This window comes from Elephantulus edwardii, unplaced genomic scaffold, assembly GCF_000299155.1.
Source record: "Elephantulus edwardii isolate Elephantulus edwardi_28Jun2011 unplaced genomic scaffold, EleEdw1.0 scaffold00106, whole genome shotgun sequence".
In the NCBI taxonomy this organism is placed as follows: Eukaryota; Metazoa; Chordata; class Mammalia; order Macroscelidea; family Macroscelididae; genus Elephantulus; species Elephantulus edwardii.
In genome coordinates, this window is record NW_006399856.1 from 7,510,236 (window position 1) to 7,528,663 (window position 18,428).

The 18,428-nt window shown below is 37.3% G+C and overlaps 1 protein-coding gene across 4 annotated transcripts in view; it reads left to right on the forward strand.

Moving 5' to 3' along the window:
- Window positions 1-18,428, forward strand: part of IKZF2 (IKAROS family zinc finger 2 (Helios)) — a 186,299-nt gene that overhangs the window by 157,048 nt on the left and 10,823 nt on the right. For 3 of the 4 annotated variants that reach the window (XM_006891923.1, XM_006891922.1, XM_006891925.1), the window contains one exon: window positions 12,618-12,755. The exons of the other annotated variant lie outside the window; for it this stretch is intronic. In XM_006891923.1, coding sequence (XP_006891985.1) covers window positions 12,618-12,755 — 138 coding nt within the window. The remainder of the gene's footprint in view (window positions 1-12,617; window positions 12,756-18,428) is intronic. 4 annotated transcript variants of the gene reach the window in all.

Consider the following 18,428-nt stretch of genomic DNA (forward strand, 5'->3'; position numbering starts at 1 on the left):
GTACTTGGCTAACAGATTATTGTAATCAGCCACTTTCATAATGGTAGAATGTTAAAACCAGATTAACAGAACTTTCTTACGTTATTTGACATAAAATAAATTTGAAAAATACTAATCCAAGGACAGTATAATGATAGACAATATTAGATTAAAACTGGAAATCTGGTGTTGCTCATTGAACGCAGCCGTGGTGTAGTAAGTGTGGTATAAGTGTGATATAATTCGTCCTGGAGGCTTTCTGTGAGAAGAGCTGTCTCCCCCTGATTACATGCCTGGCCTGTGATCTCCCAAGTGTGAATTCGCCCCACTCTTAGTGCCTCCTTCCCTCCTGGAGGTGGGTGATAGAGGTGAGTTACACTGCTAATTACACAAGCCCTGTTGGTTACACACTTGATTTGCATAACTGTGCTGTGCTGATTTCACCAATCAAGTCACGAAATTGATACCTTGGGTACCTCTCTGTATGCATTGGAGAAAAAACCCACAAAACCAAACACACACACACACACACACACACACACACCCCAAAACAACAGAAGACCAAGAAACCCCTAAAAAGAGGTATGGGATAAGTTTCTTCATTCCTGACTCTTAAGTCACAGATAATGCCCTGCCTTCTGAAATGTAACTAAAAGACGAAAGCCATCTTTAGTCAGGCTAGCCGGTGAGACTATCTCTTCCCCTAACCCACCTAGAGAAATACTCAGTATATATTTTTGCTACCATGTGTAGGTGAAAGGAAGTTTGCCTCCAAAGGGTGTTATGGCTACACCTTCTCCATGACATATTGTTTCTTCTTGTGGCAGTCCTTGGGGTAGAGAGGCATCATGTTTGGAAATTTAGGGGGTCAGCAAAAAAAAAAATCACAACAGATGGATTGACATAGTGACTGAAAGAATGAGCTTTAGTGTGTCAGAGATTTTGAGAGTGGCACAGGAAGAGACGTGGTTCAGACCTGTTCACAGAGCCACTGTGGGTTACGCCCCACAGCACTGCACCTCACAAATGTGTTACACAACATTTAGGGGCTTTTTTGTGGGGTTTTTTTAAAAAAAACAGATTTGTTAAAATCTTTACTTTTTTTCTTTTAATAATTTTAGTGAACATTTACAGAGAATTTGTATTTCCATTCACTCATTGCTGCACTTCTCTACCCGCCCAGCCCTCTCCCCCTGCCCCCCTCCCCCCCCCAGTTCGCTCCTCTCTTTCAAAAGTAAAAGAAAGACTCCCTCCCTGGAACACAATCCCCCCACACCCCTTCCCACTGCCCCAAGTACATTCCACTATGCAACCTTAATCGTGGACTCCTGTGATAACCATAAGACCCTATCATACATCGCTTTTAAATTATTCACTCCCTCATCTGTTTCAGTGCAGTATACACAATTTATACAGTTTTTCTCAGTCTTACCCCCACCCTAATATCAGTCCCATTTTACAGCAGTAGCACCTTGCAATATTTGTCCTTTTGCGACTGAGATATTTCACTCAGCATAATGTCCTCCAAGCTCACCCATTTTGATTAATATTGAATGAGTTCTCCTTGTTTTTCAATGCAGCATAGTACTCCATTGTGTGAATATACCAAAAATATCTGTAGTCTCATCTTTTGCAAATTTAGCCCTGCTTTTTTAAAATTGAGATCTGTATTTCTAGATTAAAGAGAAGACTTTCTTCTTGAATCCATTTTTATTGGGAGTAGTTCTTTGCATTTTGGAGGAAATTAGTTTGCTTTTAGAACATTTCTTCTGACCTCTTCCTTATCAATATGTTCACCATTCATGACACACTTTCTCATTCTTTTGAATCTTTTAAAGTCCATGTCATCCCTGTAGTATTTTCTACCACAGTTTATACGCCTCATGTGGATGTTAATGTGACAGTTTTAACTTGTGGCTGTTTCACATACAGGCTTTCCCTTTAAAATAAAAGACTGTAGCAATGAGACATCATGCTTGCGATGGTGGAGGGAAAGCACAAGAGAGGATGATCCTTAATGAGATGGATTGATTCAGTGACTGCGGGGACAGGATAGAGCAGGATATAGTGTTGCTATGAGTCACAAGTGACTCGATGGCCCACAACAACAACAACAATGGCATGTTTAGAACACTGGCAGAAATAGAGTGCTGGTATATTGAAAACATGTCAACTATTTTCACAGTATAATTAAATTTTTAATTTGTTCCTCAAAAATCATATAGCTGGTCAAGCTAACTTTACATTGGGTGATAATATAGTGATAATCATAAACGTAAGGGATCAAAATGATATTATTCTATATCTCCAAAGGAAGAGATCATGTTATATTCTATTTTGCATCTCTGTCTCTTACTTTATTGATAGAGACAGTGGATGCTTCAAGGTAAAATATTCATTAATTACCTAGAAAGTTGGTTTTTAAAATTAATGGAGGTCAGGATGGTTTTTAGATCCTTGCAGTTGTTAGGTGCAGCTCCATTGGCTCTGACTCGGTGATGTCAGTACAGCTGAAGGCAGTGTTGTCTGGTCCTGCACCATCTGAAGAATAACTGAACTGAGTCTGTTGATGAGGCTGTTGTGTTAGACCATGTCACTGACTCTTTCCCTCATTGTCATTGTCCCTCTGCTTTACCAAGCTTGGCGTTCTTTTCTTACAGTTGATCTTTCCTGGTGATGTGTCCAAAGTAAGCAAGTGAGAGGCTTGTCATTCTGACTTTTAAGGAACATCCTGGTTGTAGTTTTTTGCCCAAGATGGATTTGTTATTTCTTTTGCCCTTCTAGAGTTTGTTCAGTAACTCTAACCAGCACCGTAGTTACATAAGCTCTTCCTTTTTCATTAATCAACTTTCACATACATATAAAGTGACATAAGGAAGACTTAAAGGTTGGGTCAGATTCACCTTATTTGAGAATAAACATTAGTTAAAGTTAAAAATGATGACTGATATTAACTCACTGTCCTCATGCCCTCATGTCCTTTCAACTCTTGACAATCCTCCCTGTCGGGTTTCTGAGGCCACAAATCTTTATGGGAGACTACCCATCCTCCCCCTACAGACAGACAACATGGAGAATTTGAACCATTAACCTTTTGCTTAGCAGCCCAGCACAGTATGCATTAAACTACTAGAGCTCCTTGGCCAATATTTAATCAGGTTTTCATTTGTACTAAGTATGATTTTAAAAGCTTTATTTTTAGAGATATACTCAAGTTTAAAGAGAGGGATATTCTGAACAACAGCACACCAGCTGGAGTAAAATTGGATATGAACCCAGAGCATCTGGCTCCAAAATATGTAGTTTTTCATAGTATCTCTTATGTAAAACCCTTTCACACTTTTACCTTATTGCCTCGTTTTTTTTGTATTTTGCCAACAATGTATTTTTTTAGATATATACATATATGCTAAGAAATTTGCTTGACATAATACAACTAACTGTATTGTGTTCTAATAAAGAGTTTAATAATGTTTAAGGTTATGTTATATATAAAAACATAATAAATAAATACATGATGTTTTCTAGTATATCCATTTTTTAAATTTTTATTATTATTATTATACTGGCGTATTTACAAAATTTGAATACATTTTTTTCCAGAACAAATCCTCCCAATTTCCTTCACCCTCCCACCCATCAAATTGTACAACCCCATGATTAATCCCCACCCACCCACCGCACATCCTCATCCCTCTGCTTCCACCCTTCCTCCTACCTCCCCCCCGCCCAGATCTTCCTACTCATTCTACAATAATGGTTTTATACAATATTTGCCCTTGTGGGACTGAGTTCAGTCAGCAAAATGCTTTCCAGTTCCTTCCAAGTTAGGTAATAATTTACAAACTCATTACTCCTGCGTGCTGCATAGTATTCCATCATGTGAATGTACCATAGTTTCTTAATCCATCCATTTGTGCTTGGACATCTGGGCTGTTTCCATGTTCTTGCAATGGTAAGTAATGCTACTACGAACATGGTATACAAGTCTCCATTTGTGCCTCAGTAGAGTGGCAGGATATAAGATCAATATACAAAAACCAGTAGGTTTCTTCTATAGTAACAAAGAGAACTCAGAGAGAGAAATCAAGAAAACAATACCTTTACAATAGCCAACCACAAATTGAGATACTTGGGAGTGAACCTAACTAGAGATAACAAAAGCCCTATATAAAGAATAAACTATGTTTATGATAATATTTTAAATTTATATCCTGAAGGCATCCAATCTCAGTGTGTCTCTATATGCCAACATGTTGTACTAGTTCCAATATACCAGGGAAAGCTTAAGAAACATACTCATGCCATGTCAGAACAGACTAATAGCTGACTGTCCAGCAGATTTTCAGAGGCTATAAATCACATGAGGGAACTTGCCCATCTTTCTCTATAGAGCAGCTGGTGGACTTGAATAGTCTATCCATGGGTTGGCAGCACTATTCTTTACACACTGTAGTTGTTAGGTCCAAGTAGTCAAGGAGGACTCATAGCAACCCTGTGAACGATAGATCTGAACCCTGGCCTCTCCTGTGCCATTCTCATCATCTCTGTCATATTTTAGCCCATTGCTGAAGTCACTGTGTCAGTCCATCTCATGGAGGGTCTGCCTCTTTCCCTGACCCTCCATCTTTCCAAGCATGATGTCCCTTTCTAAGATGACGGTCTATCCTAGCAACATACCCACAGTATGAAAAATAGAGGGTCAGGGAAAGAGAGGAAGACCCTAATAAGATGGACTGACAAAGAGACTGGGGTGAGGGGTGTGAGCATGCAAGAGATGAGAAGAATAGCACAGGACAGAGCCAGGTTCATGTCTGTAGCTCATAGGGAAGAGTTTATTGGTCATAGTTCATTTGATGACGTCCAGCTACATAGATGACAAAGGCCCTAGTTAAGTTCTTCATACATACCTTTTTTCTTCTTTATAAAAAAGTTATCAGTTAGATATAGTTATTTCGCCAATTAATTTAATCTGTTATTCACGCAGCTTGTTAGGGCTATAATGTAAAATAAAAAAAAATACAATACTATGAATTTATACACACATAAACACAGACCACACATATTATTGATTTATATGTGCAGCACATAACAACAACATACTATACTGGTTGGTTGTTTGCTTGTTTTTATTTAAGCCACTTGTTCAGAGTCAACAAGACCCTTGGGAGAGTCTTTGTATTTAAAAGTCAATTGTTATTATATTTTGGAGGAACATTCTTCTAAGTGGTACAGCACTCTTCTGTCAATATGCTGTACTGAGGTAACCTGGGGTTGCTGTGATGCTGAACCTTGTGCTATTGGGGTGTCAAATTGCATGACCATTTTCCATGGTGGACAGTATTTGGTAGAGCTCCCATTTAAGACAGGTTTGGAAGCAAGAATCACATTCACTTCCTAAACAATATGCCTCTGGAAACTCTATGAACTTTGAGAAACAATAGTTCCAGAAAAGCTTCAGATGTCTTGTTCTTAGGGTTGCTGTGAGTTGTGCTTGACTCGAAGGCAGTCAACATCGTGTGTGTGTATGCAGACATGCTTGACTGAATAGTACATGTGTTTAAGTATATGCTTCTAAAATTATTCTTTTTTAACTTCTTTGCTATTCAAATTTACCAAATTTTACCCTGGATTATCATAAAACAGATAAAATATATGAGTTTTTTTTAAAAAAGTCACATCGAAAGGGAAGAGTTTAAAAAAAACACTTTAAAAAAAATGGAAGTTTTTTGGTGGGTTTTTAAAAAATTTTTTTAATTAATTTTAGTGAAAGTTTACAGAGACTTAGAGTTTCCAGTCATGTCAGTCATTGTTGCACATTTCACCCTAGCCACCCCCTCCCCCCAATTAAACAAGGAAGAGTTTTTAAGAGTAAATTACTCATTTGTTCAGTATGCTTCTGGGGTCCTGGTGTTGCAGTGATTAAGGAGTTCAGCTGCTAATGAAAATGTCAGTGGTTCAAACCTACCAGGAAAAATGTGAGAGTCTGCTCTCTAAAACTCTGTCCACCTGAGAGCCTTCTGGGACAGTTGTTTGTTCCTGTTTAAATGGTATCAATTTGATGTTAGTGAATTTGGTGTTTGTGTCTAAACACCCACTAAGTGGCACAAATGGTCTTTACTTCACCACCTAAAGCTGGCAGTTTAAACACATTCAAAGCTACTGTGGAAGAGAGGCCTGGTGACCTGTTTCTATAGAGATTACAACCCAGAATACCCTGTGATACAAGGTGTCCTTTGCCATTCATGGGGTCACTGTAATGTTGAAATGACAGCAGTGGATTTTATTATGCCATGTAATCGGTAGTTGTAAATATCTTTATCTTTATTATTAATCCATGTAGGCACTTAGTAAATGTCTGTGATATGAATAAATAATTGATGTATATGTTAATAACAACTATAAAAATTTTGTGAGCTTTTACCATTTACTTCTGTCTATTGCCTAAGAAAATATTTTATAATAAGGAACAGCTTTATCATTTCATGGGGTAACAGAGACTGAGAAGCCTGCATTGTACTCTGTCAAAACTTTTAAAGCATATATTTTGTTTGACTCCATTTTATTATTTTAGATCTATATCTTATGTTTTCAGTTCAATGAGTCTGTCTGATAAAAACTCATTACTGTTATAATTATAGATGCTAACAATTTATTGTTGTTGTTGTTAACCAATGAGTCAGAACCAACCCATGCTGACCCTCCAGTGGATTTTCAGAGTCAGTTAATCACATGAGAAGAGATTGCCCTTCCTTCTCCCAACTGGTGAATTCGAACTGTGTGCCTTCAGGATTACAGTGCAGCTTCTTGCCACTAGGCCAACAGTGCTCCCTGCTAACAGTTTACTCTTAGAAATATAATAATAATTGTGCAGTTGTGCCTGTTATTTAATAATAAGCTGATAATGTTATTGGTTTGGTTTGGTTTTGGATTTTTGTGTTTGAAATGCATTTGATATTTTTCAGATTTAAAAACTCCAAACTTACATGTACTATATTGTTGTTGTTGTTATGTGCTATTGAGTCACTTGTGTGACTCATAGCAACCCAATGTACAAGAGCCCTAAGCCCTACTCTGTCCTGTGCCAAACTTATTGTCACTGACACACCTATCCCTATTACCCCAATTACTGAATAGATCCATCTCATCAAGAGTCTTTCTCTCTTGTGCTATCCCTCCACCATCCCAAACATGATTGATGTCCCTCTCCAAGGACTGATCCCTCCTTGTAACATGTCCAGAGTATGTCAGATGAAGATTCAGAATCCTTGCCTCCAAGGAGCAGCCCAGTTTCCCCCTTTCCAGGACAAACCTGTTTGTTTTTCTAGCAGTCCATTCAACATATTCAAAACTCATTCAGTATATTCAGCACTCTTCTCCAGCACCACAGCCAAAGGCATCAGTCCTCTTTCTATCATCCCTAGCCATTGTCCAGCTCTCTGATGCATAACAAGCAACTGTGAAGACTATGGCCTATATCAGGCGTACCTTAGTCTCCAGCCTGACATCGTTGCACTTTAGTACTCTGGAGAGGTCCCTGACAGCTGACTTTCCCAGTGCAATTTGTCTCTTGATTTTCTAGCTGCTAGTACCAAGAGTGTTGATTGTGGAGCCAAACAAACTAAAAGTGTTAACTATCTCAATCTTTTCACCATCTATATTGATGCTGCCAGTTGATCCAGTGATGAGAATCTTTTTTTTCTTGATGTTGAGCTTCAGTCCATATTGAAGGCTGCAGTCCTTGACCTTCTGCAGCAAGCACTTCAGGTCCTCCTCAGTTTCAGCAAGCAGGGTTGTGTCATCTGCATAATGCGGGTTGTTGATGAATCTTCCACCAATCCTGATGTCACATTCCTCCTCATACAGACAGGGTACTGGATGATCTGTTCTGCATACACATTGAATATGTATGGAGACAGAATACATCCCTAGCAGACACCCTTCCTAATATTGAACCATGCAGTGTCCCTTCCTCTGTTCTGACGACTGGCTCCTGGTTAAATTATAGGTTTCACCTAAGCTTAATCAAATATTCTGGGATTCTCATTCTTCTCAGAGTCAGCCACAAATACTTCCTAATGTTTTTACTCTTTAAAATTTTTAATTTAAAATTTAATTTTATCATATTAGAAATCAAATGGAAATATTTGTTTCTCTAAGTAAGTAATGTAAGCTCTGTAAATTCAGAGGTTATGTCTGTGCTTTTCGCTGCTATAGTAATAGCTATGTGCTCCTTAGAACATAGCAGTTGGAATATTCTAGGAACTTAATAAATACTTGTGGAATGAATGCTAAAGGAATGGCATGTCTTTGTTCAACACTTGGCAAATTCTCTAAAATTAAAAAAAAAACCAGTGAAGTATATTAATGCAAATAGTATATGTCTACAATATTATAGTAGCACAAAGTAAATGGGTGACCCTGGAGGACATTATGCTGAGTGAAATATCTCAGTCACAAAAAGTCCTGTTGTAAAACAGGACTGACATTTGGGGTTGAGGGAATAGAGAGAAGGAGGGGATGAATGATGTATACTGCATTGAAAAAGATGAGGGAGAGAACTGTTTAAAAGGGATATATGATTGGGTATTATTGTTATGACAGGAGTCCAGAATGAAAGCTGCACAGTGGAGTGGACTTGGAGGTGGGGGGCGGATTGCATCACGATGAAAGTTTTTCTTTTACTTTTCAAGTATAAGAGTGAATTGGGGGGAGGGGTGGACATGGAGAAAAGTACAACAATGAATGACTGAAAACCCTAAGTCTCTGTAAACTTTCATTAAAATTAATTTTTTAAAAAAGCCTACAGGAAAAAAAAATTTAAATTCCAATTATTAGGTCTTCCTGTTAAGAAGACACCATGCTGAACTTCTAGAGGTTAAAAAAGAGAAATTACACATTACTTCAATTTCTTTCAGAGATCACATTCTAATCTTGACATTAACTGCATAATAATCACAAATAAAACAAGATAGAGTACAGTTGTTGTTGTTGTGTACTGTAGAGTCAGAACCAGCCCACAGCTGACCCTCCAGCAGGTTTTCAGAGGCAGTTAATCACACAAGAGGAGAGTGTCCATCCTTCTCCCATAGGAGTACAGTAAACACCTAAATATGAGGACCCTTCAGTTACAAAGTTTACCTTTGGATGGAATGAAGTTAGGGAAGTCGGGAGTAGAAGGCCAAGTTGGCCTTCAAAAGGCAGAAATTGCATAAAGTCATTCTAGAAAGAACCAAGACATGTAGAAGTCCCTGGTAGTTTTGGCCAGAACAGGGGTAAGAAAACGAGTCTATGGATTCAGGACAGATTGTGTCGAGTAATGAATATCAGGTTAAGGAATTTGGATTTTATTTAGTTGAAATCAAGGGTCTACCTGATTTTGACTTCTTCAGTGACTAGCCTAAATGTTTCAACTTCAGATAGATATTCCTGTCTAATATCTTCAAACTAAATTAAAGGCTGCACATTATATTGGCACACCATGCTGGGTAGAACTTGTCATGTTTGTGATATATTGCTTATGTTTTATTAAATATCTGTCTTTACCATCAGACTGTGAGTTTTATGAACAGAGAAACCTTTAGAATCTTATTTTCACTTTACATTCTAAGCCCCATCATAGTACTGGTACATGTTGTTAGACTTTTAATAAGTAGGTATTGAACAAATAAGAGGCATTCAGTAGGGATTGAATCTCATGGAGATAAAGTAAGAGGTATTAGAGTGTACCACATCACACAGTATAAATGTAGACAGGAATACAGTGGGGGTGAACGTCTGGGAAAAGAAATGGAAGTTACTCTTTCAGAACAATTCTTGAAACTCATTTGAGAACAGAGTTAGGATGAACAGAAGTGAATGGTTTTTAAGTTAGATAGATGACAAAATGAGAAGAGCTCAAGTAAATAAAGCATGAGATAGACTTCGAACATGTGAGTAGTCAGGTGAGTTCAAAGCTCAGTTTAGTCATTTTCTCCTTGTCAGATGAATCAAATACAGAGAATTGTGAGCAAGGAGAACAAAAGGAAAGCGTATTTCCATTGCATTGAGAAGGTATAGAGCTTTCTTAAAGGTTCAGAAGGGAACTCTGGTAGCTTGGTGGTAAGGTGGTGTGCTGACAATCCTAAGGCAGGAAGTTCCAATCCACTAGCTGCTCCATGGAAAAAAAGAGGAACAGTCTCCTCCTCTGTGATTTACTGCTTCTGAAAAGCTGCTCAAGGATTAGCTGAGTCAGTTCTGACTCTATGATCTACAGCAACAGCAACTCTATACATAAGGAAGAAAGTGTAGGAGGAAATAGTCTCACTAATACCAATGTGTCATCCAACTCAAAGTGACAGGACTACTGCAGGGGAAGGTAGGGAGATAATGGATCAATTTTATAGTAGATTTTTAGCTATGATTAATTGTTTGATGAATATTAATTGATTAAATGACATATTTAGTATAAATCACTATTTCTAGAGATAGAACACAAAATATCTTAAAATTTCTCAATGACAGTAGCTAACCTCAAGAAATTGTTGACCCATGCCTTAGCACTTATGGGTAAATCCCCCAACAAAATGTACTGATTTAGTGACTAGCAGTGTGGTCTAGTGTGTCAGAGACAATGCAGTGGCACAGGATAGGGCAGGGCTCAGGACAGCTATTCACAGGGTCCCTATGAACCGAACTCAATGGCACCTAACAACAGCAGCAACTACAATACATTAAGTGTAAACAACTAAAAATACTTTCTTGTACTGTTTCCATGTTCTCACAGAGCTAAATAGCTACATGCCTTCTACTTCCCAGAAATTCCTGGTTCTGAAAAATGGGATGAAATTAGAATACTCTGAGTAGTATATTAAGAGGTGATTGTTGTTGTTGAGGACCATTGAGTCAGAACCAACTCTCTGCTGACCCTCAAGTCTGTTTCCAGAGGCAGTAAGTCGCATGAGAGGAGATTGTCCGTCATTCTCTCATGGAACAGTTGGTGAATTCTAACTGCAGGCCTTGGGTATTGCAGTGCAGCTTCTTACCACTAGGCCACCAGAGCTCACTAAAAGATGACTAGCCAGGCCAAAGATACCTTTCATTTTATAAGATGTTTGGGGAAAAAAAAGTCTAGTTATGAAATAACTCACTTCAGTTTATGTATATCTCACATACAACTGAAAAAGTTTTTTGTTTAGTTTTTATATCAGTACAGTGAAGCTTTTAGAACCTGTATCTTACCTTGTTACTGTATTTGAGTTCTTCCTGTGACCAGTGATAGTGTATGAGTTTATAAAGTGACTGGTGTTAGCACGGTAGTCTCTGGCCAAGAAAAAGCTGTCTTATTTGTTCCCTGAACAAAAAGAAATGATCCAAGAGAATTCACATTATAGACACTCTGCTTTGGTACCAAGACCTTGGAATGGGCTGCTAGGCATTGTATGTTGTTCTGTATTCATCTAAACACAAAAACTAAACTCTTCTGTGATATTCATATATATATATAGTCAGTTGTTATGTGCTGTCAAGTCACCTGTGACCCATAACGACCCTATGCACAGCAACTCTGAATCTTGCCCTGTCCTGAGCGAGTCTCACTAATTGCAACACACTAACGCTCATTACCCCAGTTACTGTATCAATCAATCAGTCTCATTCGGGATCTTCCTCTCCAGTGCTGTCCCTCCACCCTTCCAAGCATGATATCTCTCTCTAAGGACCAGTCTTTCCTGGCCATGTGCCCAAAGTATGTGAGACAGAGCTTTAAAGTCCTAGCTTCAGAGGAGAAACTTGGTTTCTTTCACCCTGTCCATACATTCAAATATTCTTCTTTCCATTGAGGTCATTTTTTTTTAAACCATGAACAACTTTTGAAAAGTTTATTTTGTGATCATCTGTGTACTGATGATGGTCAAGTGTACTGAGATTATGGCTCTTGGGCTTTTGGATTCATTCCCTGAAAGTAAAATGGGTTGGACAACATTACCATCAGTGTGAAACTAACTGTTTAGGCTTCTGTAGTTGTTAACAATCCTGGCAGATAGCACCACGTAAGTTAATTCTTGGTATTGTAACAGTAGTGCTGAGGAGAGAGAATACACTTAGATCTACCACAAATTTTGCTGGTGTGAATAGTTCTTACCAAAACAGAAAGAAAAAAAAGAAACTCCTTTTATCTGTACTTTTTCTCGTCACTTGGATTCCTTTTTAGTCTTCTTGGTACCCGTGCATATTCTTTTTATTAAATAGTGACATTTCCAGTTGTTGCATTTTGGTTTTCTTCAGTAAAATTTCCTGCCCTTAACCCTCCCTCCAAAATTATTTTATAGCTAGCGTGCTTCTAATTTGTCATTTTGGTGAGCCAAAAACTGAAAGAGAGATTTGTGGAAGAGTAAATGTGTGAAGAGTCAGGTAATTTAAAGATTGCTCATCATACCCTTTTGAAAGGAGGTAGAGACAGAGCATGTATTTTATTCAGCATTTCATTGCTCCCCAGAGGTATGATCTGCCTGAGAGACAGTTACTCTTTTCAGAATGTGTAAGAGAAAGAGATCTCATTCTAAACAGCATACAAGTTCTTCCTCCTAATTAGAAGTGCTGGTATTGAATTCTGTTTTGTGTGAGAATGATGGCTTATTCACTCCGTGTTTTCTTCACAGTGGGTAAACCTCACAAGTGCAACTACTGTGGACGAAGCTACAAGCAACGGAGTTCACTGGAGGAGCACAAGGAACGCTGCCACAACTATCTCCAGAATGTCAGCATGGAGGCTGCTGGGCAGGTCCTGAGTCACCACGGTGCGTAGAAACGGCGCCCTTCTCAGTCAGTCCGGTGCTGCTTACATGGTGTTCTGTCCTGCCTTTCAACACTCAAGATAAAATCTTGCTCCATTTAAAACAATTCACTTTTTCACATCAGATCACATTAACTTTCTATATATTCTTATGCATTTGAAATTAGTTGAACAGTGGGGTACTCGGAAAGTAAGCTGTGTTGTGTTTTTGTAAAACTCCAGAATTAGTTCTTGTAACTTTTATTTGATAATACTATGAGCAAAAAGATAGATGGTCTTGAACCCAACCGAAGGTACTGTTTATTCTTCTCTTTAATCACTTGAGCCACACTATTCCATCTAACTCTACAGATTTACTAAAAAGAATAAATTTACTTTTGCTTGTTTTCCCCCCTCTCTTTTGGATAAATGATGAGTAATAAGATTTCATAAATTCTTTAATCTAGCTTGGAATTTATCTGTGAAATTACTCTTTATGTTTTGGATAAATATGATAAATGACTTAGGCTAAAATTAGAGCCAGAAGTTCTACAAAAATCAAAAGGCAAGCAAACATTTCTAATCTAGACTATATACTGTGGAAGATACAAAGGTAACCTCCAAGATATAGCAATGAGTAATTACCAATTCCTCGCAAATTAATTTTAGCAAAGCAGTGTTGTGTACTTAATTTACTAGATTTGGAGAGCATTTTTTTCCTCTTAATTATATTTCTATACTGACTTATTCTATTATTCAAGCAGTACACACAAGACCCCTAATATACTGGTACATTTATAGCTTTTCTCAATCAAGAAAAAAATAATTTGGCCAATATTAAATGATATGCTTAAGAATTTTACTGGTTGCTTTTAAATTTATATCTGCTTTCTGACCTGTCAAACATAGCCAGCTCAAGGCTTCTTTGTGAGGGATTTTTTTATTTTTAGTTTAATTAGGATGTTGACTGGGGTTTTGTTTTTGGTTTAGGTTTGTTTGTTTGTTTGTTTGTTTGTTTTGGGGGGGTTTTAGTACAGTAAATACTGTATATTCTTAGTATATTCTTAGGCAGTTAATTATTATTTATTGTTAAGTTGAGGTGTTTTGGTTTTTTATTAATTGCTATCCCACATAATTGAAATGTACTTTTATTGAGATCATTTTATATACTTTGAATGATTAAATTGACTTCTAATGTGTTGTAATAAAATCTATTTACTTTTCAATTGTTAACATTAATTAACATTTTTGAAAAGTTGTCTTAGGTTTCAAGGAAATTTGGTATTAGAAGCATGCATTTCTTGTACAGCATAGGATAAAGAGCATTGAGGCTAAAAGGGTGAACTTAGAGTCTAACAGTGTGCTCTATTTGTATGACCCCATGTTTCTGACTGTGATGCTCATAGGCTTGCTGCAAGAATGAAATGAGATTGTAAGTAGTTAGTACTCATTAATAAATTATTCTTTTTATTATTACATTTTAAGAACATTAAATATTATAACAATAATTGTATTATCCCATATAAAGTTAGGCTTCTTATCAGTTAGGCATTAGAGAAGTTCTGCCTCTATACATTATTGGGTTTCTTTTATTTTTCTTGTACTTACTTGGAGGCATTCAAACTACTAGTTATATTCATAAACATTGTGGAAAGATTTGCAGAGATTTTTTTATCCCACTATTTTATCCTTTTAACATGTGAGAGGGAATTATAACTTGATTAGCATAAAATTGAAATGATACATTAATGTCTTTTTCATGATAAATTAGTCCCATATGTTTCTACTTCTGTGTCTAAAGAACTTGTCATGGGTTTCACTGACTATCATGCGTCTATTTTTGTTTATGTCGTTGGTTTTAGGGTTGGTTTGAAAGAGGGTGGGTGGTTGGAAACACGTCCAAACTGCAAAGACGCCTTAATGGCACCACAGCTACTTTGACCTTGTTATGTACTCCCATTTTAGAGGGTTAAATGTGTGTAAATTCACTGTTGAATTCATTTTTTCATTCCCAGTTAATTATGGTCCATTAATTTTTTTTCATTCACTGTGATGCATAAACATATGATTAAGAGAATGTCTCCTAAAAATACATATAATGTTTCAGTTGGCATAAGGTGTTTGTAGAAATGCTGGTAGTGTAGTGTGTAACATGTTGGCCTGTTAATGGGAAGGTCAGCAGTTTGAATCCACAGCCTCTCTGCAGGAGAAGGACATCTGTAAGTCAAGTTTTCTGGTCCTGGGAACCTGAGTTCCACCAAGAGTGGGAATTGATTCTATGGCAGCGAGTGTGGGTTTGATTTGAAAGGTATATGTAAATTATTATAATCGACATTTAATGATAGAATAGCAAATTAGAAAGTAAGGGTGGGAGGGGGAGATACTATGTGTGGAGAGAGGCTGAGGGGAAGCTGAGAGGAAGCCGTGTCTCGTAAGGAACTAGGTCCTCAGTGCCTGGGTCTCCTTTCCTGTTTCTTAGAGTGCTGAGTTCTTCATGTTGAGATGAGCTCTTTACATTGAGAACATCTCTGAAGTTGGTCCAGAGTGGAGATAAAGCAGAGGGCAAAGCCCAGGAGTGGGGACGGAGGGCAGATTTTGATATTATTTGTAAAACTCAAAATAGAGTCTTAAGTATTGGACATAATTTTAACTCCATAAATTTATATTAATGCCATTTACAATATCATTTTTTAAATGTGCTGTAATAATACTTTGAAATTGATTTTCTTTTCCCATTGTTAATATAATTAATGGTAAAATGACTGCATAAGGTGGGAAATGATAACTAGCATCAGAGAGAAAATTATGGAGAAAATGCTAATGGAGTTTATCATTAACCTTGTCTCATACATAAGCTGATGTGTCTCCTTGTAAACAGAATCACATTGAAGTCCACATTTATCCCCTTTTCTCTTTTTCTGTCTCCTGTGTCTTTTTGCTTTTTCTTTTTCTGAATTTTTTTTTCAGTGATTGATATAAAGGTGCCATCTCTGTGGTTACTATTAAATGCTTGAAAATAATTACTGTTCTATTTTTTTCTCCTTTCTGGCATAATTAAATTTCTGAGTCCATGTTGTTCTTTCCCAAAATGTATTTCCCATATTGTCTTGTTCCAGAGAGGAAATACCTGAAATGAAAGAGGCATTCTTTTGCTTAATTTAAATAACATTTTTATCAGCGTGCTCTTTACCAAATTCTATAGAATGTTGTGAAATATAAATGTAAATAGATCTAATTTATTTTATAAATATCTGTAGGAGATACATTTTTTAAAAGACATAAAATGAAACAATAATTATGTAAAGTAAGATAAAGGAGTTTATACAGATTTCCAAGATCAACAATGTAGAAAAGGCCAACCTGTGCTTAAAGAAGTAAAAAAAAAAAAAATAGAGCTTCTTAGACACTTCTTAATAGTTGAGCTAGGCATATGGAATAAGTAAATATTGTCTCTATGGAGACAGGAGCTAGAGAATGTTCATTCCCAGCAGAAATTGCCACCAAAAATGGCTCTTACAAGAGAAAATATTCTTGAACATTAAGCATAATTGTTGTGTGTGATTGAGACAAAACTGACCCATAGCTGACCTTTGGCGGGTTTTTAGAGGTAGTAAGTCATGTGGGAAGAGATTGCCCATCCTTCCCCTGCTAAGTGGTTGGTAGATCTGAACCACCTGCCTTTGGGATTGCAGTGTAACTTCTTACCACTAGACCACCAGAGTGCCCTCAAATATTAAGCATAATGGGAGGTAAAACAACAGCAGGAGACGAAACTGAAATAGAAGGTTGTTGATGGAAAAGAGGAGCCTTTTTATGCCTTTTATGCCAACCCCATGCTTGAATATCAGTATATACCTGATGGGCATCTTCTAAAGAAAAATATCATCAGTGTGAAATGTATGATAATTACCTGCTTGAGAAAAAGGTGATGAGAGAGACACGGAAAGAAAGAAAGCCAAAGATTGTATAAAAAGTCACCGACAGGACAAGAGACTTGGAAGAAATTGTCAAGAGATATTTAAGAGAAAGGATAAAAAATTTTGAGTAAATGTTGATTTGACTTTTGAGGGAAATAGAGACATTTCATGACCCATAGTTTTATAAATAAAGCTAATACTGAGTTTAGTTTTGTAACAGATTATTTACATTATTTGAAAGTTATATCTCTGCTGATTTCCCAGGTGTTTCCAGCTTCAAAAAAGGGCTTAAAAAACAAATTATGCAATTACCTTCCCATTCTCAAACCCAAAATCAAAATTAAAATGTGAACCAAAACGTTGCCCAATTTTCAGCAAGTTTATACTCCAGACTCTTTGGGAAAGGAAAGTTGAAGTTCTTCATCCCAAGTGTGGAATCGTACTTTCTTTTGTGGTGTAGTTCCCTTGAATGACATCATTAGATCCTTGACATCATTAAATCATTCAGCAAACATCCATTGAATATTTACTGTTTGACATCATAGAGGTGCTAGAGACACAATGTCAAATAAAAGACACTCACTGCTATGAAAAGACAATTGGGAAAAAATAGACAAGCAAACCAACAAATGGGGCATTGTGTGATAAGAACTATGAGAACACAGAGGAGAGACTTCGAAGTCAAACTGGGTGTCCAAGAGAAAGCCCCAGAAAAAGTTATATTTGAGTTAAATTTGAAAGAGAAGACACCCAGCTAAATCATTGAAGAATGGTGTTTCATGTAGAGATACTACTAACGTATATGAAGGAATAAAAATCTAAAACAGTATGACTGGTTAGGACCTTAGAAAGACATCAGAAATTGGGAAATAGTAGGATTTAAAGAAGTAATTTGTGCCTTAGAAGGAAGGGGCTACTGTGCAGAACAAAACCTTTGTCATATATTAGGAAAAAAACAGGTTACATGTTCATTTTGTTGCTAGAAAATGGGAAATGGATTAGGTGGTAAAAGGAAGAGGCAGAAAGATGAGGGAGGAGATGGTTGCAGTGGTCACAGTGACCTTAATTACCTGGAATAGACAGCAAAGTTATCCAGTTGAGAGGGTCTGTGGTAAGAAGCTGTGCTGCCATCTCAAAGACACATGGTTCAAATCCACCAGCTGCTCCACAGTCGACGGATAGGCATTCTCCTCCCATGCAATTTCCCTCCTCTGACAACCTACTGGAGGGTCAGCTGTGGGTTGGTTCTGATTCATTCGCACACACCATCATAGATGAAGGTGCATTGACACAGTGAGTGTAGCAAGTAGGGCCAGGTGGTCAGAAAAGATGAGGTTGACTCAGGATAGGATGAGGTTTAGAGCCGTTGTTGAGAGAGTTGCTATGAATCATAGTCAACTGGATGGCACATAACAACAACAACATTAGGTGCAGATATACAGTCTACACACTTTGATGTGTTTGTGTGGGAATAAGATCTAGGGAGGAGGAGGAACAGATGATTAAGGAAAAGAAAGAAAGTTTAGATATACCATAGATACCTAGTAGGATGGCTGAGTAGAGACCACCATTAACTGAGGTGGAGACAGGGGAAGAACAGAAAGAGTCTAGTGAGAGAAATTTCTAGCTCATGTTTTAACACCTTATATTCTTTGTGCCTATTAGCCAAGTTCATCTGTCTAAGATAACGTGAACTATGGATCTTGAGCTCATTAGAGGAAATAAAGCTATGTTTAGGAAAAAAGGTTTGGGAGTCATCATTATTAAATTCAGTAGACTGA